Raw genomic sequence first — 20,969 nt, 5'->3', positions numbered from 1 at the left:
CCAGTGGGAGATAGCTGTGGCTGTACAACACGATGTTTTCGTTGATAATTCACATTTTCAGGAGAGAAAGTTGCCCCTCATCAGTTTCCCTTGGGTACTCCAGCCAATTCTTGGTAGGATCGCAAATGAGTCTTTTGAAAATCCAGTGACTCGCAGAGGGTGCCCCGCCCACATACAAGTTGAGATTCCTCGCGGGTCCAAACCCAGAAAAATCATGGCCAGTCTTCTCTCCCCAGATGTTGAAACTTCAGACGGCGTGAAGCATGCTGGCAATGTCTTGCAGCTCTTCGAAGACTCCAAACAAGACCCGATTGACCGTCTATGTATAATGTTTGATGAGACGGCATCCTCGGTCCACCAGACAGAAAATATTACCCCACCGTTTAATGGAACGAAGGGTGAAATCACAGATTTGTTTTTCGAGGTTAACGACGACGTCAGCACTCCGTCTATTTCTCTGCCTTATCCAAACATTCAAGGCAAAATTACCATCCCAGCACAGGAGCCAATCACTCAGCACATTACTTCGCCCGCTCTTTCCGCTCGCTCAAATGGTTTGGACATTAGATCACGTCCGCAAAAGCATTTCGCAAATCCCACCTTGCCAGCTACCCAGCGTGAAGCGCATGCCTTGAAACTAGGAGATGCGCATGCGAAAAAACTTCATATAGCCAAAGCAGCAGGTGATTTGGCTTTGGTGGCCGGGAGTCAGGAAGAAGGACAAGAAGAAGAAATTATCGACTTTGGAAATAATCTGCAGCCTTCAGCGCTGGACGAACTTATGCAACTTATCGGGATGGACTGAAAAGTCATGGGCGAGATGGATGGGGAGGGGAGTCGATGAAACTTTATTCTTGCTCTTCTTCGGGTCACTGTTCTTCGCTCTTGAAATCTCTTATCCTCCATTCCAGACTACTTCTAGAATTTCACTGGCTGTTGGGGGAATTGAATGCTTTGCACGACAGTAGCAGGGCTGTTAATTCTTACTAGTAGTTATTTGGGGTTTGAACATGTAGTCACTCCCGAGGGATGGACCAGCAAATAATTAAGTTTTGGCACAAAAAGTAGTTTAAATTTGCCAAGTTGCTGACGGGCGCATACAACCAGAGGGGGATTTTTCTTTTTCTTTTTTCTTTTCTTTTTTTTTTTTTTTGGACGCAACCATCGGACGTGATGCTATTCATCTTCTATTGACAACAACTGTGTCCCGTAGTTAACTACTTACCTCTCTTAAACAATCAGCTCATAATTCCTTGCAGCCACATTTTTTAATTTCACCTGAAGCAAGTCAAGCATTGCATCCATCTCGATGTAAAAGTATATATACAAGTATATTTATTTACATAACCACAAGATAACCTGGGAGGGTTGGCCCACACTTCCCTGTACACGAGATATACACAACTAAGCTGCGGATGTAGGAGGCTCATCCGACCTGAACGTCTCCCGCTAGCTAGGAAGAAAGACAGAAAAGAATTTAGAAATATGCCTACACCAACCGCACCCCTCCTAGCTCCCTACACAGCATCGCCTCTCCCCGCCCAGTCCCTCACCCTTATCACCTCCGTTCTCGGCGCAACGAGTAACTGGCTAGTTTTAAGGATCCTCTGCGATGCTCTATCGTCCGGCAGCGGTCGAGGAGGAGAGGAGATGGAGTTTGGCGGCCCGGGTGCCCGAAGAAGGGTCAGAGGGGTAGTTTTCGTGAGCTTTTTGAGGGCCGTGAAGTTTTGGAGGGGAGAGGCGCGGAAAATGGTATGGATTGTTGATTTTGATTTTGGATGACCTTTGGATGTTTCTTTCTTTGTTTCTTTCTTTCTTTCTTTCCGTTTCTTTCCCCCATCATCGTACAGTTTTGATATGTTTCTTTTTGTCTCTATTTGGCTGTTCTGATATGAGGAATGGGTAAACACTCTACATTCAATTGACAGCGGCATGCTCCGCTAGTCAATGAACTTGCTTACGCGCCCCTTTTTACGTGTCTCTGACCCTCGACTTAGGGACTGGATCTCGCTAGGCTGTCAAAAGAAGGCAGATTTGCTTTCGTAGACGGGGTCTCGGAGCTCTTCTTACCCATACAAACATTTCCGGATCCAGTGCCCGGGCGTTCAGTGTCGAGCAGTTCACCAAGTCCGGCCCGGATTCCGCCACACACCGTATTACCCCCTCGGGGACCAACATCTACCAGCCTTCCAACTGTAACTAGCCAACAGAAGAATGGCGAAATTGCGTCGAGAAAACTTCGATGGTCTGGTACGGGGAACAGAGCATTAGATGCACTGGAGCAGGAGATTGTTTTTGCCATCAATGACTTAAGAAGTGACGATAGAGCGTCGGATGAAATGCCGGTGGACAACGATGTACTCCTTGTGGTGGACCAGCCTGATTTGCTCCTTGCTGCTACAGGTCCGGGAATGGGAGTTGGAGCGGTGGAGATGGGGGAGTTTCTGTTGGGGTTACGACAGGTACGTTAATGTGATGACCCTAGGAAATGGAGTTTATCATTCACCTTTTGGGTTACTCTAAATAGAGGGGGTTGTGGATAGGGTCAGAATTGATAGGCTAACTGAAATTATCCGGTTAGCGGGTTCATTCTGCTGTTGTCACACTTGCAGCCGATTCACCTCTGATACACGCGGGTTCTGTCAAGTCTACGCACCAACAGCCAACACCGCTTGAGAGGGAACATGCATCCTTAGTTGTGGGGATGGCGCATCAAGCTAGGATGGTTATGCAACTGAGAGGTTTGGATACGGGTGTTGCTGGTGATGTCAGCGGAGTGCTACGGATTAGTAGAGGGGGTGGATGGGTTCCAGAAGTAGGGATTGCAAATAAAGGGCAGAGCCATGACCATTCAGGCTTAGAAGAGAAGGAGGTATTATATTTTGTACAAGGAGATGGTGCGGTTCGCGTTTTCGAGAGAGGCGAGTGAAGTTATTGGCTATGGATTGAAATTCGTATAAATTCAGTGTAAATTTTGGTCCAGCATTTGAATCTCCTGTTGAAAGCATTGAATGAATCATAAAACCGTTGGAGAAGGAAAGAGGGCCAATGAAGCGGACCGATTGCGGAATAGCATGTAGGGGGCAACTTAAAAAGTTCCAAGTCTAACAAGAATTGTTGATGTTAAAAGAAACACATTGACGGCAGACATCATGTCATTAAACTAGTCATGCACAAGGCGCATGCCACGTTCCTTTTCTATCCCCGCGATTTCCCATTGGGCCAAATAGGTTGTTTCTCTTTTTTTCGAATGTTGATAGCACGCTAACAAAAAAAATAACAGTTAAAACACCCCTGAGCCGTTACAAGAAATCAACCCGGCCATCCACAAGGAAAAGGAAAATAATAATTCAACCCTTAGCCCGAATTGTCGTTGGAAGCCGTCTTTTCAACCCACACATGACCTTAATGCTTCTCTGGCCCTCGAGCTCCCTTGGGAGTACCGGTTTGGAACCCGTTCTTGAATTTGCGGTCGACCGTTTTGAGATATCGCATGCGTCCACTTCCGGTGGTTCTTCGTCGCAAAGACTTTTCAGCCCAGTTGTCTATTGAAGGCAGAATCATCCAAGTAAGTAAAAACATAATTTTCCCAATCTGCTTTCTACATTCCACATTGGCTTTTTTTTTTTTTTCGGAGCGACTGCAAATGCCTCCCTTCTCGAATGGGTCGAATGGATTAAATACTGGGGTTCAAAAACACGTACATTTCCGAGTCTTAGCGGATGGATATCCGCAAGATGAACATGTGTGCTTTTGGATGTGGAGAGAGCGACGGCCTATTCACAATTGTCCCAAATATTGTTCAGTTCATCATTCTCTTGCCTGAAATATCCCTGGAACCGAAATGGGATGGGTATCCAAAAGCCTCGTTAACAAACGGATTCCGAGAGATCAGACTAACCGCAACGTCTGCACAGGGTGTGCGTCTTGTTATGGCGCTTGCCGAAGCTAGAAGTTCCCTTCGCTATTCAATATGTTAGTTAACCATAATAATTAAAGGACGAATTGGTGAGGAGGAGCAGGTTTTGGGGACGCGGTGGTTGTATCGGTACATACTCATCTTGAATTAGGGACTAGAATTCAGGGACTGTCAGTAATTATGATGCGTAGGAATGCGAATGCAATGGCTATAGTATCCTCACCTGGAATGCTGCGTCTACAAGCGCTTGTCGTTATCGCCGTCGTTGTCGCTGGACGTTTGGATCGAAAGTTTTCATCGCAGCCAGAAGTCGCTAAGCGAATTGTGGTGTAGGGTTCGAGCAACGCACGTGACATTCTTTCCTCTTTTGGCCTAAAATTCATGTGAGGAGAAATGCAAATATGCCAAGAACTAGTGCAAACATCGACTTTCAGATTTACTCAAAAAATTATTTCAACGTCACGACAAACAGCGACAAGTGGCTCCCCTAGAGTCCCCTGGTTTTGAGATGGGCCGAATCCTACAAAAAAAGAAGAATCGCTCAGGCGCTCCAAGGGTGAAGCAAAAGTCCAACCGCCTGAAAAATGGCAACAAGAAAATCAATGTCCTCGGGAACGCAATCATCGCGCAGAATTGGTAAATATATCCTTTTACATAGCTCCTTGCCAAAAATCTGCTTCTACACTTCTATAACAATCTAACATTTCATAGGGATAAAAAATTAACTCTGACCCAAAATTACCGCCGACTCGGCTTAACGTCCCAGCTCAACGCCCCAACTGGCGGCGCGGAGAACAAACCTGACGACCCGTCAAATGGCCGGCAGGAAGCAGACTCTTTACATCTCCTACCCTCCCTGACAAGTGTGAAGATGATAAAACCTGCAGAGATGCGTGTCGAACGAGATCCGGCAACGGGGAAGATTCTCCGCGTGATCCACCCTGAGAACGAAACCGAGGAGGTGGAAATTGCTGGAAGAAAGCATCGGAGAGCAAATCCGCTAGAAGATCCGCTCAATGAAGTTGGTGATGATGTCTTTAATAATACATCTTTGAGAATCCATGGAAGCACGTCGTCGTCGGTAGTGGTTCAAGCGCTGGAGCGTCAGGCTGCTTTGGAAGAGGAGGCGTTGAAGAAGAAGCAGCCTAGACAGCAGAGCAAGCGCGAGGAGGAATGGTTAGAGAGACTGGTGGCAAAGCATGGCGATAATATCATTGCCATGGTTAGGGATACGAGATTGAACCCTATGCAGCAAACAGAGGGGGACATAAAACGGAGACTGAAGAAGTGGAGGGAAAAACGAGGAAATATCTAACAGGAACATTTACCTACGCAAGAAACTATTCAATTATTAGATGAATGGGCAAACTGGGTTTGGTACGGCGTTTACAGGGATGGGACCTTTTATTTTTCATGGACACAATCTTCAGCACGGTTCCCATGGGCTGAAAACATAGCCCGAATAAATCTTTTTGGATTTGCACTTCTCACGTTCAGTGAACATCCTGGCCGATACGGTACTCTCGCTGGTCAATATCGGTACTAGCTACCAAATTTTAGGTACCAACGAGACCAACTATGCAGCATCCCGCTTTTGCCATGATAACTCGAGGATTTATTTTTGCAGATGACTCCGTTTGCCGTTGGTTTGTGGGGCTAAATTAGCCTTAACATTGAGGTACATTTTCACTTCGTGCTTGAAGGAATTGCACTTCTATGGTCTGTTCTACAGTGGTGCGAGGCATGTGCAAATCCTGTCTCGGCGTACTCAGATGATGACGGGCAACTTTCATGGCTACCTTTGTCGAAGGTAGGTTGCCGCTGGGCAATGCGGGTAGATCACCCAAAAATAAAAATTGGTATCAAATGTCATGAAAGTAATGAAACTCACTAATGTTTGACCGTTTCGTCTTTCTTCTCCTTTGTTTAAATGTATGAAATCAAGGGCATTATGTCGCTTCCTTTCAACACACAGCCGGAACTACGCATTCATCCAGGTATAAAGACAGTGAAATAACACACAACTTGCCCTCGGCACATTCTCAAAACCGGCTCCTTATAAATATACTAAAATATCGTTTTTAATTGCCAAAAAATTTCTATTTCGCCCTCTTTTCAAGTTCATAATGAGTGAGTGAGAACTTTGATTTGAGATATTTCTCTGCTGTTAATCACGCCACAATCTATTATCTTCGTTCCGTTATTTGATATCCTCTGTGCATCTCAAAATATTTGAGTATCTCGTTTGGTCTCTGGCGTCTCGTCAAGACCGCCATAATGCCTAAGACGTCAGTAGCCCGGATGCTGGTGAGCCTGATGCTGCTTTGCCATCTCTCGATCGCACAGTTGTAAGTACTCTAGAACCAAGATAAGATATCACGGAAAGAAATGCTCTGACTGAGATACAAATACCACTCAAGGCTTGGATATTCATTTCCGGATTTCTTGAATGGGCTTAATTGTTTAGGGGGGAAAGAAGACACTTGTGGAGAATCACCAGACGGAACAGTTCCATTCCTCATCAAAATGTGTGCAAAAGGGGGCCCGAAACAAATCGACTGCCGCGAAGTGTAAGTGATGTATCCAGGGGGAAAGAAACCACGTTTTATCAAAGAAAATGAGAAAGAGAAAAAAAAATCAAATACTAATAACGAAAGTCAAGGCTCAAAAACATTGACCCTGTCGGCACAAAGAAAAATGCATACTGTAGGTGGCTAATAATATTCTAAATGATATAAAGGACGAAACATAGGGCCGATGTATGAAAGAATAAAGAATAAGCTAATGTCCGTGTGAAAAAACGGGGGGAAAATAAAAAATAACAGGCCAGATATCCTCCAGAAAACCTATATATCCAGTCTGCATCTTCAACGGCGTGGAATATAGCGTAAACGACAAAAATGAAGTGAAATCTAAAGCAAGTGGCACCATTATTCCAACATTCCCAGCAGCTAATCCACGACCTCGGCCATTTCACTAACGACACTAACTATGGAATCAAGGCTACCTATACGCCGGAACCAACGGCGCCATTTTCCCCGGACACAACTGCATCTTCGGGAAAAAGCAACAACAGCGGCGATGATGACGCGACTCGCACAACTAATGCGCCCACTATCTCGACCGACCCTTCGTCGGCAGAAACGGTATTACGCTCGACAAAGGACGTTACAATAACGGTCCCTCCTCCCACAGCCTCAACAACAGCAGCGAATGCCCCTCTAAGCTCTGCCTCGGCGACGGGAAGGTCTCCAATGGCTAACGGGTTAGTGGGAAGCTTGGTTGTGGCATTCCTTGTAGAAATATGTTTCTTGGTTTTGTTTGGTATGGATTAGTCCAGTGTGACTTCGCCATCTGTATCTGGTTGTCGCTGTTCTTAGTAGTTGAAACTGAGGGAAGAGGAGCTGCTGTAATAATAGAAGAGTAAATAAAATTAGTTAGTGACAGAGGCTACTTCCAACCCTTCACCTGGAAACTCTTATCTCTTGGGAGCTCTTCCTTTACCAACCTGCGCCTTACTCACTGCTTCTCCGAGATAGATATATCCCATATCCTTGGTAGAAGGATTCCTCTTCAATCCATTTGGGGGATCTCTCTTTTTGCTTGCTTGCTTGCTTGCTTGCTTGCTGTTGTTGTTGACGAGATGGAGTGGACAAAACGGACAAGAAGTAACCTCTTGGTATGCCGTTAAAATTGTACCAATTAAACCGTCCATTATACAGTGGACTGAATGTCGAATATGCATTGACTACTTGCTCGAAACCCATGCTTTTCTAAATACAGATCTGATCTGGGATGCCCACACTGCGTCCTTCACTTTAGTCTTCACAAATGACTCTAGATCATCCCAAAACTCTTCTGTTGCCAGCACATTCCGTACATCATTTTCAACCAGATCATGAGTAGAGAGTGTCTCTGATGATTTCTCCGAGTGTTTTCTTTCCCCTGCACTGGGAGTTGCAGAGATAAGTGACGCACCACCAAGGATCATGACACCCAATTCAATCTCATTTCCATCTGATATTACTGTAGAATCACCTTCTAGAATCTCAGCTATTGTCTCTCCTTGCACAGGTTTCCTCTTCCACAATATCTTTATTCTATCCAGGGGCACACGCGCATTCCCCACTTGGACCCTCTCTTGGACGACTTCCTTGAGTTCCCCGACTGAGGTAGATGGTATGGAGCAATTATCCAGGGTAATATGTAGTGCTGGATTTCGGGCCGACTTTAGATGAATTCTTATTGACTTTGATGATCCCGGAATCGTTGGTTGTTTTATCTTCTTTGGCATCGGGGGGTGGCGATCAGAGAGGCGGGTGAGGGTGTACTGTGGACAGTCAGATCGCAGGCACTCTATAGCTGGATTGATTTTTCTTACAGGATGTGGAGTCTCAAAGCTGCTGGGATCAAAGACATAGTCACTGGGGAGCTTCACAGATTGTGAATCAAGTGACAAGAGGAATGATTTTGTAAATGTAAACTCTGTCATGCTGAGTCCGTACACTCTTAATTGCTTGCTTACTTGCACAGGATGTGGTAGACAATAAATGGCAATTCAAGCACTATGCATTCTCAATTTTCAGTGATAAGAAGCTCAGATCAGACAAGGCAGTGGTTAAATCTCGGGTTTACGTTGGCCAAGCGGCCCGCCCCGCCGCACGTGATTAGGCGTCGAGATCCTTGTCCAGGTAGCTTCCCCACCACCAGGTTTTATATATATGTATATCTCTCTCTATTGAGGAATAGGTGGCTGGCTACCTTAAGGATTGGTCCCTTTGGCGTAGTGTAAAGCCTTCCTACAAGATTGCATGTTTTACACCAGGGTTATCCCTAGATAGCACATTTATGATTAAAAGTACACATTTTTTGCTAGAATATGCTGTATATAAATACTACTAGTAGCTAGTGAATGATGTCAACACTAATCCTTTATAAGAAAATTCTCATATAGAAATAATATATGTTATAAAAATAAGATTTAGAATCTATTATAACATGGCGGCGCCTAGAGGATTCCCAGAGGCGCCACACAAGAAGGTGAAGGTATAACTAGTATGAGGAGCCGTTAGATAAGGCTTAAATATCTGGTTGGTCAACAAGCAAGATATCTACGCAAGAGATTACGAGGGCTTAAGGATAAGAGGTAAGATATTATAAGGGGATTTCAAGAGTTTCGATTGATAAGGAGCGAATCGATGCTCTCTGTAATGAAGGGGCAGCTTGCTCAATCCTCCGCGCTCTGCTATCTTCGTACCGCGCTTGATCAACGCGCGGTAAGCCCTCGGTGGCATAGCGGAGGATCCGATGACCTGCGCTGCTGAGTCTATGTACCAGATGATCCCTCGGGGGGAAGACCCCCTTTCAGCATGCGGGACTTGTCCTAGCGACTGGCACCATGAACAACATGGCTTTGGAATGCCGTAAAACTGTATTTAGTCCGTCGTTACCCCCATAGTTTGATCGGGATTTTCCTTAAAGGGTCCATCCGCCAAAGTCACAAGACTCTTCCCCTAGCGCGGTTTCTGTAGCTGCTAGCCTGCCACTCCCTGTATGTTGTTAGCAGGCAAATACCCAATTCGCTGGGAACAGGACCATGGATAGGCTTCATAACATTCTTATTACCCTCCTTAGTATGTAGACCGAGTTGGGGTTGGGCAGATATCATGCAACGAGAACTCAATGGAACCTGAGCCAGGGAAAGATTTCCATGTCAACGAAGTTTGTCACAATAGCCACTTCCACCTTTGGAGTCACGGGCGCTTTGCAATGGTTCCGACGCGGATGATTGGCTTTGAGAGCGTAGTTCTGTTTTTTTTCATGTGCTAACCCATTAGCCCCCAACTTATCGACTTGCTCCGGATTAATGTTCAAATGCCCACTACTATGGACCAACTCAAATGTCCAAGGACGTCAACTAAGTTTATTGAGTCGCGCTATTATCAAACACGGACATTTGTTCGTCCTGATTGTACGATGAATCTTTCACAATACTCACGATTGATTTCAAGAGGTTTTCAAGCAAGGATTAAGAATGAAAAAGCCAAGTTCGCCTCGAGGAAGCTATTCATAGAGGGCTCACAGAGTAGAACCAGACGGGTTCAAACAAGGAGGCCAGGCAGTGACCAAATTAGGAGTTGTTGAAATTCTGATTTGTGTGAGTGTCTCCCTCAAACACTTGCCGAAGTCGAGTATCGTAATTCTGTCTATCTGCGAGCTTGCGTGTTACAATGCTCACTGTATCCCGTGCCCAGTACCAAGGCATGATTTGGTGAAACGCATCATGATCGGGACATTTTTCAGTTAGTTGTGGTTGGAGTTTTTTGCCAAAAAGTGCGAAAAGCCCAGTCGGGCTGGACAGGGCCAGGCTATACCAAAATGTCCCCATCTCCCAAGCCTGGTTCATGACAGTCGATAGTTTCATTGTGTTGCTAGCACCGTCACCTCGCTCTTCTTCATCTGCCAAGATGTTCATAAATTCCATTCGAGCTTTGTTGTACTCCTCAGTTACTATCTGATCCACACCCTTGTTTGTAAGCCAGTGAGGAGGTTGGAGCATCTCAACAGGTAAAGAGCATCCCCATTCTATATCAACAAGTGAGGTAATATGCCAGGCTTCATCAACAAAAATATTGCTTTGATGAAGATCAGTCAACATGAATGTGAATGGTCCGCGGCGGAGATCCCGACGGAAGAATAACGGAAAAATTGCTCGCATAGCCACCAGAGCCGATGATTGATAGATGTAGTCCCCCACGTCGTTTATTGCATTTGGTTGGTGTTGAAGCCGGTTGTCATGAAATGAAAGAGTGTCCACAACATAGGAATCAACAGTAGAATAGGTGTAATCCCGCGGCATACAGGTGGGAATTTCTTCGTTCTCTAATTCTTGAATGCCGAGTGAAAGAGGTCGGTTTGCTAGGCGTAGGAATCCATTATTGTCAATAACAAAAGATCCAATTTTGGGGAGCGGAGTGTTTGCAAGGCTGAGGAATATCCTGCTAAGGTCACGATAGAGATTACTTCGTAACTTCATATCATCTTGCTTCTCGAGCCAGGTGTTTGATAGCATTTTCCCTTTTGCTTCTTCAATATACTCAATCAACAAATAGCCAATGTCAAATTCCCTATCAGCAGATGTCCCACTCTGGTTACGGACATACTGTGAAGGAACAGGGCGACCAAGCATGGACAGAAGACGGCGACGTAGGAAGTGTATGCAACGGGTTAAATAAGGTAAGTTTTTGGCATGAGTAAACTGAAAACCGAGGTTAGTCGCATTTGGAAAACAATGCGGTTGCACACTCTCATACAGTTTCGTTTGTGGACATTGCAAAGCCATACAGTCGCGGAATTGGTATATTTGGGCAGTTGTCTTCCAGCCAGGCATAAGTACCTGCCTCACATCGAACTTTTTCATCTGCATTCCCCGGACAAAAAGCTTCGCCAACACGATATGGTAGGGGAAGTCGAAGTATGACACGTTCTCCAGGCTGTTGCTTTCCTCTCCAGTCAACAGTGGTGACTGGGATACACACATTGAAGCTTCCGTGGAGCCAGTCATCTACGTCGGCAACATGGCATGCATCGGGCGACTCCAGGTTCAAGTGATGGGCAACAATTGCTCTGATCCAGCTGCGCCTGTTATTGAGAAGAGTGAAGAATCTGGCTTCCTGGCTTGGATAGCTTAGGCGGTGAAGAATATTGACTTCTCTATCTTTAGCAGATGAGTAAGTAATTTCCTCGCGAAGCAGACGCCGAGTCACTGGCATAATGGTCATTTGAATGTACTAGAGGAGGAGAAGAGCGGACTTCCTGGTCTAAAGAAAAATAAATGAATTAGCAATGAGACTTCGACAGCTCGGTTACGATTTTTGAGGTTGCAGGCTACCCCTGGGTCACGTGTTATGCAATTCGTCCCTCGCAACTCCTAGGTATGGTCATCAGGCTGCTAACATCTTCAAAATAATCAATTGTGCAATAAATTCCCCTTTTTAAAATCTGTGATGTTCTTGGTGGTGGATTTGCGGATAATTTTGCCTGGGCAACCTTCTGAGCTTCCGACAGCTATGAGCTCATCCTGGTAATGACGTTTCAGATTGGATCAATGGATCAACGCTAATCAGTACATGTTGGACGATTGCACACGCTCGTTGTCAATGCCCACATAATGCTATTCTTTGACGTAAATAATGTAAATAATGATTGCAGGAAGCTGTGAAAATTGTTCAACATAAAACTCAGTTGATTCGTAAACGTGACATCATCAGGTAGAATTCGTATACTGGACACCACATAAAATAGGCGAATGATAGTTATGCAGAACCGCTGTCATCGACACTGGCACGCTGAACAACTCTAACCCATCTCCGCCTCCTCCATTCTCCCGTACCCTCAATCTTTGCGAGGCTCTCTTCAAAGTTCCCCTTAGCTAACTTCCCCTTGGACTCTTCCTGTTCAGCCTTGGCTTTTTCCTTTGTTTCACGATTGTCCCCATACACCAAGACATCATCGTTATATGCGTCCTCATCAGGAGGATGGAATGGTAAATCCCAGACCCAGCCTCCCACTTCTTCAGATACTGCATCGCCGCTGGAGTAGCCCGGAACCTCAAATCCGACACCCGTAATCATCCGCTCTATCACCCACTCGCGACATTCGAGGTCTAGCTGCCACTTCTTGCCCTTCCACTTCCAGCCTGGCGGGGGCTTGACATCCTCGAAAAACCGAGTACCCCTTGGTCGATCGCCTGCGATACGAGATGGAGATAACGGATCATAGGGCGTGGGGGTGAAAACGAACGATTCCCATTCGGAAGCTGCTGAGTATGGCGACAGCGATTTGTGCTGGAGCTCAAAAATTTCCACTTCTCGCTCCTCAGCGTACGTATCAAGGGAAATTGCAGCAGCGGATTTAAGTAACGTAAGGAGTGCTGATGGTGATGATGGAATCGGGATTCCCAAAATGATGTAGAAGTCGTCATCGGCCGTATTTTGGAATTCAGTGGCTGCTTCTTTCATTTGACTCCTTATTTGTTGCATAAAAGCTGCAACGCTGGGATTGCTTCCGAGAATAGCGGCGTTCCCACCAATCAAGAACAACGTGCGCCATGGGATAAGATGAGCGGTTAGAAACAAAATAGCAGATAGAACGGTGAGTATAAGAAAAAGCGTAGATGATAGTATTTCGTTAGAAAAATTCGTAGCCGGAGATAACAGCGACACGGTGGCATCGTGCAGATTCGCAAAATCTGCCATACTATTCTGGAGGTCTCGCATATTGTGGAAGAAGTCCTTTGAAGTTTCTGAAGCGGGTTTGATGGTCTGCGCTGGAGCAAGAGCAGGCCCTTCATACGAGTAGTATGCGGTGGGGCTGGAGGTTGATGCGGAAACGGGCGGAGGTGGATGACGAGCAAGAAATCCCGGCACCATAATGAAAAGTAAAAATACAGCAAATGGGAGAATTATAAGTAAATATGGATTTAGACATATAAACGAATAGACGGATAGGAAAGACAATGTGTGCGTTGAAGTTTGCCAGCTCAGGACGTTAATCACACGCTCTTGGAAAGAAAATACAATCCCGATTCTATAAGATAATTAGCAAACCGTGAACATATATACTAGCAAGTCAGAAAATAAAAGGGTTATCATGCCTAGCATTAAAACGTCGAAAGTTGTTGCTCATTGCAGGAAGGCTGAATGCAGGCCGGCCGATGTTTATAGCGGAGGGTTTGTTGGTCAGAAAATCGGCCTCTTCTCCCCGATCTTCAACGGGTATAACCTGCTCCCATAATCTGACTATTGTTAGCTAGTTTCAGTGGTAAGTAGATACAGAGTAGTATGTCCGGTCTATACTTTGTTAACAGCAGTTCCTGCAAAGAGGATCCAGTTGCCCAATCGCTCAGTGCTTTGGCCTCGGATTTCATGCCTTTGAACTTATTTTTCAGTCGCCGGGCTGAGATCCCGGATCCGACAGAATCATGGCCAGTTTTATCTCCAGTTGCACTGGGACTGTTCTCGACTGAATGCGAGGAGACTGAAATGACAGGAACGGGGTCTTCGCGGTTGACCACGGCGGGGGGATCATCCATACTGATGCCAGGAAGCCAGGCCGAATCCGGCCCAAAAGATAACACGACTGCAGAGTATTATGGATTATCGTGCAACGGTACGCTTATATGTTGTCATTCCATGTCCGAATAACCCCATGTTGCGAAGGTGGTGGACATATATATATGTGGAGGATGATGGATGGTTCATGTGGTCAGACCATTGATGGTGCCAAGGATCACAGATGCACTTCCCGTTGGTCAGCCACTTATGTCATTGCTCTGGACTCAATCAAAACTCACAAGCAAAACTGCTTTGTAGAATATAAATAGTAGTAAGTAGGAAATTGAGCTGAATAGCAAAACCCGAGGTGGAATGGAATTGCCCATTAAATCTACAGGCTAGTGGACAATCCGTCAGTGACTAACGTGAAGGAAATTTTTACTTCGGAAAGACTTGTCATTATATATCTACTAGGATGGTTCTTATTTTTATTATATACCCACACACATTTATTATTTATAGAAGGTATCCCAGTATCTGTTCTATCCAGCATTCGATCTATCGCAAAAATGCAAAATGGTCAAAATAAAATCCACAATAAGGGAATTCTATCCCATCTCGTCTTCCCATCTATCCCATATATCTCATCACTCCCTCAAAAGCCACCAACGCCATTGCATTCGCTGGGAATGCCCTCAAGAAACACGGCAAGAATCCCCGCCAGTATCCTCTCCACCCGCTTTCTTTCGCGACAGCCATGGCTGCATCCCTCCACCGTAGAAACCTCCTTTCGCCATCACCCAGCTTCCCACCCAACGGATCCGTCATAATCCGTTGCTTCACGACATCAGAGGGGTATGATGTAAGCCAAAACACTTGCGCTGACAACCCACCTGCCCAAAAGTTAATGGCGGGTGTGGATAGTCGAGTATGCTGCTTCATCAATCGCGAGAAAATGTCGTAAGTGCCCCACCAGAAGAAGAAAAATGATCGAAAGATCAAAGTGGCGCCGAGACCGCGATAAATTCCAGAGATTCCATGTACGCGAAGCTGTGAGAACGAACGAAAGATTAATGGGAGGATTAGACCTTGATATTTGTTAAGAAAGCAGAAATAATATGAACAAGACTATTCAAAGTACATACAATTTTTTTCATACAGTCGATCGGACCGCTATATAGCCGTTGCTTCTTATCAGCTGCATACTGGATCTGTAATCGTGCTTTCACATGCTCAACAGGTGCTGCTACAAAGCTCACTGTTGAGCCCGCCATAATTCCAGCGATGCCATGGCCAAAGCTGGATAGTCGATCTGGGATTTTGTCCGAAGCAAACGGTATCAGTCGTCGTAGTTGTTTGTTTGAAAAGATTTGTTCGAACAAGAAACGGCGATAGAGCGTCAATGACCCAAGCATGCTATGTTGAAATTAGAAGAATGCTGTGCGGAACGAGATGGGTATCGAATTTCAATGACTAACACCGAATCCATGACCATCCATCCCATCAAGGGTGGTGTCGCACCTTTATACAAGGCCCTTGGCCCTTCATTCCGCACAGTCTGAAGCAGACAATCTAGAGGGCCGCTAAAATGTGAAGATTTCGTTGTTTGAAGACGAACCTTGATGGTGTCAAAGCTGTTGACCAATGGTAAGTGATGCATGCCTAGAGCGTCCAAGAGGGAAAACCCAAAGTCAGGTAGAAATTATATCACATACGGATGTCCCACTATAAATCATCCGAGTAAGGAAGGTCAGGGTAACCTCGTCAGCTATTTCCATGATCCCATTATAAATTAAATATAAACAGCAGCTATTCTATAAAGCCAAAACATATATCTAGCACCATAATAAAGACATCTGCCCCATATCCCCGCAGGATATATTGACTTTTCACAGGAAACAAAGAAGTTGGATATTGAAGCAGGGATAATGACAAAAAAGGAGTCAAACTCACCACCCAACTTGGCAATGCCAGAGAATACTCCTGCCACAAATCCCTTGTATTCTTTTCTGTTCCCCTTTGACTTGATTCCACGAATTCCATTCCCTTCTTGGTTTCCCATTCCCCGAATATCAAATCAGAATTTCAGCGTACAGCTCCCACAGGATCTGGTGGGAAGAAGAAAATATTTTTGCTTCTGGGTGATTATTATTGCAGAGGTGGATACTAGTCTCGTTTCCAAGAACATCGATGCATGCACGCTCTCCAAACTTCCTTTCCCTTGGCTGTAAGCTAAGATGGTTAACTGATCCTCTTTTGTCTGAAAATTATAGTTATTGAAATTATTTATGTAACTTATCCATAACGGCATTGCTGACGCATTCGTGGTTGATTTCTTAAAAAATGGCTGGCGGGTCCGTGATCGGCCTCACGTGATATTTGAATATGGTGGACGCGACGACCAGTTGGTATGTCAAATATCCCACAACTTCGATGATTGATAATTCTATTATAAAATGGATATAGGGTTGTCAGCCCTTTGAAAACGAATGTAAAAGGAGGAAAAAAAAGGAGAAAAAAAGAGTCACAGCCACAATGAGTCCACGAGCACAATGAAATATATCGAATGATATGGCCAGTCGCAAGCCATTCGTGACAAGAAGTAGCTCTTTGTTCGTGATATGCTCAACATGACTCCACAAAACTTGGATAGCGACACGATGGCAGCCCTTGAGAAGGATGGGTTGAAATGTATGTTCTCCCTCCATCTCAAACCACTTTCAAACAACTTATGCGCCAACACCTCATAAACAGTGATCCGCTTTTCCATATTAAAAATTGATATTTAACAGATAAAGAGATTTGAAGTCGTCTGCTATGTTTTTCCAAAAAGAATGAATGGTCTGCGTGGGCTGTTTTTATGAATACTTCAAAGACGCAGACCACGGGGTTATCACTGAGATATTTCAAAACCCTACTCAGTTCAATTTTCATTCGCAAAATTATCAGATTTGGTACTCAATTGCAATAGCCAAAGGATCCATGCCTGCCTCCAACCTATCTTCCTTGGCGGCGGATATGATGCGTTTCTGCATCGCATAAATACACCAATCCAATAGCTTATGTGGCAAAGGAATTCACCACAATGAGTCCTTGAGCATGTACTTCATGATTCCCGGCCTGTTTTTTTTTTTTAAATCATATGTGATCCAGGAGGGATGTGTGCAGTAACTTCGAGAATCCCAAGCCGTTCTCACTCAGTAATAATTCCATCTTGGTCACGTTTGGAGTCGATAAAACCTGCTTGGATAACCACCCCGAATAAATTTCCCCTCACTGCTCTACGAAAGATGAAGCCTACCTGTATGAGCAATATCATGATCATGGAGATGTTCAATTCCGTGATGACCGTCTCTGAAGATACTCTTTTTCTTAAGCGGCAAATCCTTCGGAGCGAGGTTAAGGAGATGGTCCCCTATTCAAAAACAATCATTGACTACCCAGGGGTGGTATCTTGGACAAAATGGACATGGTTAGTACTACCTTTAGTATCTTATTTCTCTCTTGAAGATCTCTGAAATTGACGATGTGGGTATGTTTTAATGTAGATTTTCCGCCATCAGCAATGAGGAAGCTGATGGCAAGCGATGGGAAAAGTATGAGAAGTGATAAATAATTAGTGCCAATTCACTTGGTAGGGTAAATCCAGCGTGGATGAGATGTGATGGCTGTGACCCCTCAGAATCCGCCAGAGCAGTTGACGTGATATCTATTTTGCGATTGAAGGCGGTGTTTTGCGTCAAAGTTGACTCCGAGCAGAAGGGTTTCGACTTCACGATATTGAAATATTGTGGGGATCCGCAAAAGCGAATTTACTCAATGGTCACTGTTTCCCTCTTAGCTTTTTTTTTTTTTTTTTTTTTTTTTTTCATGTTTCCTTCTGTGATCGACATGTTTAATAAATCTTGAGATATATGCTCTCGTCTGCGTCCCACCATGTATCCATCCCACTTGTATTCCCCTCTTTTCTTCTCGGAATGTTACACATGATATCATTTCTCCGCCTACAGTGACGCTCAATTTCTGCAATCGCTATTGAAATGTGTATTGTATCGCCAAACGCTCCAAGGAGAGAAGTAAAATGACGTTACATTGTCCGCAACAAGTTCTTGAAGTTTAACCCGCTCTGCACAGCCAAGTGTTCACACACATAATCGTGGGCTTTCGTCAATCCATTGACAAATAATTGGGTCTAAGCCTGATCAGGCATATTCTTTGATTTTGAATAATTAGTTTGACTAACTAACTAGTTATCCATCTTTATATAAGTGCTGGGCAAAGTTTTGGTTCGGATATAGTAGATTTCCGCCGAGAAAATACGATAATTTTGTTCAGCTTTCGATCTGACTCCAACGGAAATCGCCAACTGAGGCAATCAAATCAAGTAACAATAAAAGAAAGAAGAAAGAAAGAAAGAAAGAGATTCAAGGATAAAAATAAAGATAAAGAACAAATCATTCACTTTGCAAAATACAAGCAAATTGACAAAACAAAACGATTAAAAAAAAGAGAGAGAGCGAGCAACTCACACGAACTACCCAATCCAATCCAATCCCTCCAATGTCAGCTGGACATCAACTCCTTCCCGCCTCTGTGGTGTAGTTGGTTATCACGTGAGTCTCATATTGATCTCCTTTTTAAAAAGGAAATGTTATAAAATATGATAGGTAGCAAACAAAACTGCTTAAGCAATCTCAAGGTCGCCAGTTCGATCCTGGCCGGGGGCAAGAAAGGTGTCTTTTTTGGTGTTGTTTTCTTACTTTGCTTTTATTCTTTCCACTTTTTTTGCTTTTCTTTCTTTCTTCCTTTCTTTCCTTCATTTTTTTTTTTTTTTTTTTGTTTTGCCCCAAGCAACGGCGCTGATTTTGGCCTCGGTTCGTGCTGTACTCGACTAGTGAGCTGTGGGGTCAATGTGGGCGCCGCTTATGACGAAATGAAAGGAGCATTACTCCGCCCGTTTGGTCCGCTTCTGGCTCCACACACCAGACACGGGCCACAGCGCAACGTCGCCCTGCGGTGGTTAGTTTCTGTCCGCAGACAACTTATGGGCAAGTCAAAACAGTATATTGTTTTGATGCTCGGGTTTTATTTTGAAATTTTTTTTTCATCCTTCCTCTCTGTTTCTTCAGGGTCTTTATTTACCGCTTTGCCGTGTGTGGTTGTTGCAGGATGGCGGAGGCCCCTAATCAATCATAGTTCTCTAGTTGGTTAACTAACTTCTGTGAACTTTAGCACTTTGTGCTTTTGTGAGGGACTAGCTTGTGTTTGACTTGTTTGTCTTAGATGGTTATCATATTATCAGTGTTGAGGCGTAAAATGATTTGAGAGATCGTGGTTTGATAAAGTTTTTGTGGTGAAGCTTATTTAACAGATTATTGTGGAGAAGTTGGTTTGTGGAGAAGAGAGTTTCAGGCCAACCAGTGGGTGAAGTGGCAGGTTTTACGCTGTAGTGCTGGATTATTATCCAATACCATGAAGCGGATAGGGATAGAATCGGATATGGATGGTATGGGTCACTGGTAATCATTTGATGATATCATATTATCATATGATAATTTGCCGGGTTTAACTAAAAGGGTTAAAAAAATAAACTAAAATAAAAAATAAAACAAGGTGGACAAATCATTGGGTATATATACACACACGGAATGCAGACGATATGCAGACGATGCAGGAGAGGGAAAAAGAAAACTAAAAGAGGAAAGAGAAAAGAAAAAGAAATAATTGAAACACACAGCAGAAGGCAAGTGGGAAATATTTCATAAAGTGGACATAGATATACTGCGCAGGTTTGGGACGATCAATCGATTGAATGGACTGAGGCTAGAGAGAGACGGAGGTGGGGACTGATAGATGGACAGACCCAATCTTAGATTGGTTTGCACTACACTATTTTCCGCGATCTGTTGAGGATCAGTAGATTTTGTATCTGAGAGAAAGGTGAAGATAGGTTCAAATGGAAATAAAATGATAAATAGAAAACAAAATAGGTTATGGTATACATGCAGAACAAACAAAAAAGAAAGAAAAAGAACTTAGTGCCATGCTCCTGTGTATCTATCCCCATGCTTTCGCCTTTCTTTGGTTTTGGGTTGTTGGTTCTATTTTGTCTGCTGCTTGATGACACTTTTCAGATAAAACATGGGGCAAGGTGCAATTTGGGAGGGTAATAACATGTTGAGAAACAAATGAACAGAATAGGAAAGAAACAAAAATGCATGCAAGTTGAATGGGGTCAGGTCAATTGGATTGGTATCTGTTGTTCCATAGCTGTTTGCTATTGTTGTTGATTTTCGCTTGCAAGGGACAAAAGTGTTCAATAGTCAGAAGGGGTATTTTAGTTCACCCGTGATGAGGAGGTAAACTACGCTGATAGAAGAAATGCATTTAGAGCAAAGTAAAAAAAGTCAAGGCGAGTCGTGATGCATGAAGATGTATGCCAGTCAAAGGAACCGAAGTGGAGAAACATACAGAGAACCAATTCTCATCGACTCTGGTTCTCCTTCCTCGACAAGCCTTGAGACCCTAACTTCTCAGTCTCCCGCTGGATGAGCTTCTCGACCAGTTCCCGTGGCGACACAGGGCCATTATTATGATTCCTCGCATTGGAGTCTGGCGGCGGCGACCTGGAAGCCCCAGCGACGAAATATCCACCCTCATTTTCCTCTAGCGCCAAGGGCGTCACGGGGCCGGGGCTGCCCAGCGGATCAAGTCGCGGCTTTGAAGGCTTCATGCTACTGCTCGTTGTCGAGGAGCCGCGTGGTGTGAGTGTCACACCTGCGACGAGGTCGCGGTATTGGCGCAGGGCATCCCTGGAACCTGATGGTATTCTGTATGGCTGTGCGGGCCGCTGTTGGAGCGGGGAGGGGGGTTGGTTGGCAAGGGTGTTCGATGTGGATTGGTAGACGGCTGGGTGGAAACGCGGGAGGTTTGCTAGCTGGATGGAGTGGTTGGGTTTGGGAGACATGCGGCTCTTGTTGCGGAGGAGGAGGAGA

The 20,969-nt window shown here is 44.6% G+C and overlaps 10 protein-coding genes and 1 non-coding gene across 11 annotated transcripts in view; 5 read left to right on the top strand and 6 right to left on the bottom strand.

Annotated features, from left to right (window-relative positions):
• Positions 1 to 214: 214 nt before the first annotated feature.
• HCBG_04419 (uncharacterized protein) lies at positions 215 to 805 on the top strand (the record flags this gene model as incomplete). The annotated part of the gene is made up of 1 exon (XM_045431468.1): positions 215 to 805. The coding sequence occupies one exon, from the start codon at positions 215 to 217 to the stop codon at positions 803 to 805; it is 591 nt and encodes a 196-aa protein (XP_045288021.1).
• Positions 806 to 1,485: 680 nt separating this feature from the next.
• HCBG_04418 (uncharacterized protein) lies at positions 1,486 to 2,929 on the top strand (the record flags this gene model as incomplete). Its single annotated transcript, XM_045431467.1, has 3 exons — positions 1,486 to 1,752; positions 1,998 to 2,462; positions 2,582 to 2,929. 3 exons carry the CDS (start codon positions 1,486 to 1,488, stop codon positions 2,927 to 2,929), a joined length of 1,080 nt encoding a protein of 359 aa, XP_045288020.1.
• An 88-nt stretch (positions 2,930 to 3,017) lies between these two features.
• Positions 3,018 to 4,060, bottom strand: HCBG_04417 (60S ribosomal protein L37; the record flags this gene model as incomplete). The annotated part of the gene is made up of 4 exons (XM_045431466.1): positions 3,018 to 3,545; positions 3,705 to 3,776; positions 3,902 to 3,948; positions 4,057 to 4,060. The coding sequence occupies 4 exons, from the start codon at positions 4,058 to 4,060 to the stop codon at positions 3,351 to 3,353; spliced, it is 318 nt and encodes a 105-aa protein (XP_045288019.1).
• A 367-nt stretch (positions 4,061 to 4,427) lies between these two features.
• HCBG_04416 (uncharacterized protein) lies at positions 4,428 to 5,234 on the top strand (the record flags this gene model as incomplete). The annotated part of the gene is made up of 2 exons (XM_045431465.1): positions 4,428 to 4,555; positions 4,631 to 5,234. The coding sequence occupies 2 exons, from the start codon at positions 4,428 to 4,430 to the stop codon at positions 5,232 to 5,234; spliced, it is 732 nt and encodes a 243-aa protein (XP_045288018.1).
• A 962-nt stretch (positions 5,235 to 6,196) lies between these two features.
• Positions 6,197 to 7,254, top strand: HCBG_04415 (uncharacterized protein; the record flags this gene model as incomplete). The annotated part of the gene is made up of 3 exons (XM_045431464.1): positions 6,197 to 6,267; positions 6,660 to 6,678; positions 6,922 to 7,254. The coding sequence occupies 3 exons, from the start codon at positions 6,197 to 6,199 to the stop codon at positions 7,252 to 7,254; spliced, it is 423 nt and encodes a 140-aa protein (XP_045288017.1).
• A 413-nt stretch (positions 7,255 to 7,667) lies between these two features.
• HCBG_04414 (uncharacterized protein) lies at positions 7,668 to 8,411 on the bottom strand (the record flags this gene model as incomplete). The annotated part of the gene is made up of 1 exon (XM_045431463.1): positions 7,668 to 8,411. The coding sequence occupies one exon, from the start codon at positions 8,409 to 8,411 to the stop codon at positions 7,668 to 7,670; it is 744 nt and encodes a 247-aa protein (XP_045288016.1).
• Positions 8,412 to 10,049: 1,638 nt separating this feature from the next.
• Positions 10,050 to 11,691, bottom strand: HCBG_04413 (uncharacterized protein; the record flags this gene model as incomplete). The annotated part of the gene is made up of 2 exons (XM_045431462.1): positions 10,050 to 11,177; positions 11,233 to 11,691. The coding sequence occupies 2 exons, from the start codon at positions 11,689 to 11,691 to the stop codon at positions 10,050 to 10,052; spliced, it is 1,587 nt and encodes a 528-aa protein (XP_045288015.1).
• Positions 11,692 to 12,234: 543 nt separating this feature from the next.
• On the bottom strand, positions 12,235 to 14,139 carry HCBG_04412 (peroxin 24; the record flags this gene model as incomplete). The annotated part of the gene is made up of 3 exons (XM_045431461.1): positions 12,235 to 13,507; positions 13,575 to 13,715; positions 13,777 to 14,139. The coding sequence occupies 3 exons, from the start codon at positions 14,010 to 14,012 to the stop codon at positions 12,235 to 12,237; spliced, it is 1,650 nt and encodes a 549-aa protein (XP_045288014.1).
• Positions 14,140 to 14,604: 465 nt separating this feature from the next.
• Positions 14,605 to 16,036, bottom strand: HCBG_04411 (mitochondrial carrier protein; the record flags this gene model as incomplete). The annotated part of the gene is made up of 4 exons (XM_045431460.1): positions 14,605 to 15,062; positions 15,134 to 15,390; positions 15,453 to 15,636; positions 15,928 to 16,036. 4 exons carry the CDS (start codon positions 16,034 to 16,036, stop codon positions 14,605 to 14,607), a joined length of 1,008 nt encoding a protein of 335 aa, XP_045288013.1.
• A 2,525-nt stretch (positions 16,037 to 18,561) lies between these two features.
• On the top strand, positions 18,562 to 18,701 carry HCBG_11033. Its single transcript has one exon. It is a non-coding gene; the product is annotated as a tRNA-Met (tRNA).
• A 1,757-nt stretch (positions 18,702 to 20,458) lies between these two features.
• Positions 20,459 to 20,969, bottom strand: part of HCBG_04410 (uncharacterized protein) — a gene marked incomplete at both ends in the record, with an annotated part of 913 nt that continues 402 nt past the window's right edge. The window contains one exon of the mRNA XM_045431459.1: positions 20,459 to 20,911. Coding sequence (XP_045288012.1) covers positions 20,459 to 20,911 — 453 coding nt within the window. The remainder of the gene's footprint in view (positions 20,912 to 20,969) is intronic.

The sequence above is a fragment of the Histoplasma capsulatum genome (assembly GCF_000150115.1).
Source record: "Histoplasma capsulatum G186AR genomic scaffold supercont2.5, whole genome shotgun sequence".
NCBI classification, from domain to species: Eukaryota; Fungi; Ascomycota; class Eurotiomycetes; order Onygenales; family Ajellomycetaceae; genus Histoplasma; species Histoplasma capsulatum.
Note: the sequence above shows the minus strand (reverse complement) of the source record. Positions and strands in the feature narration are given on the sequence as shown.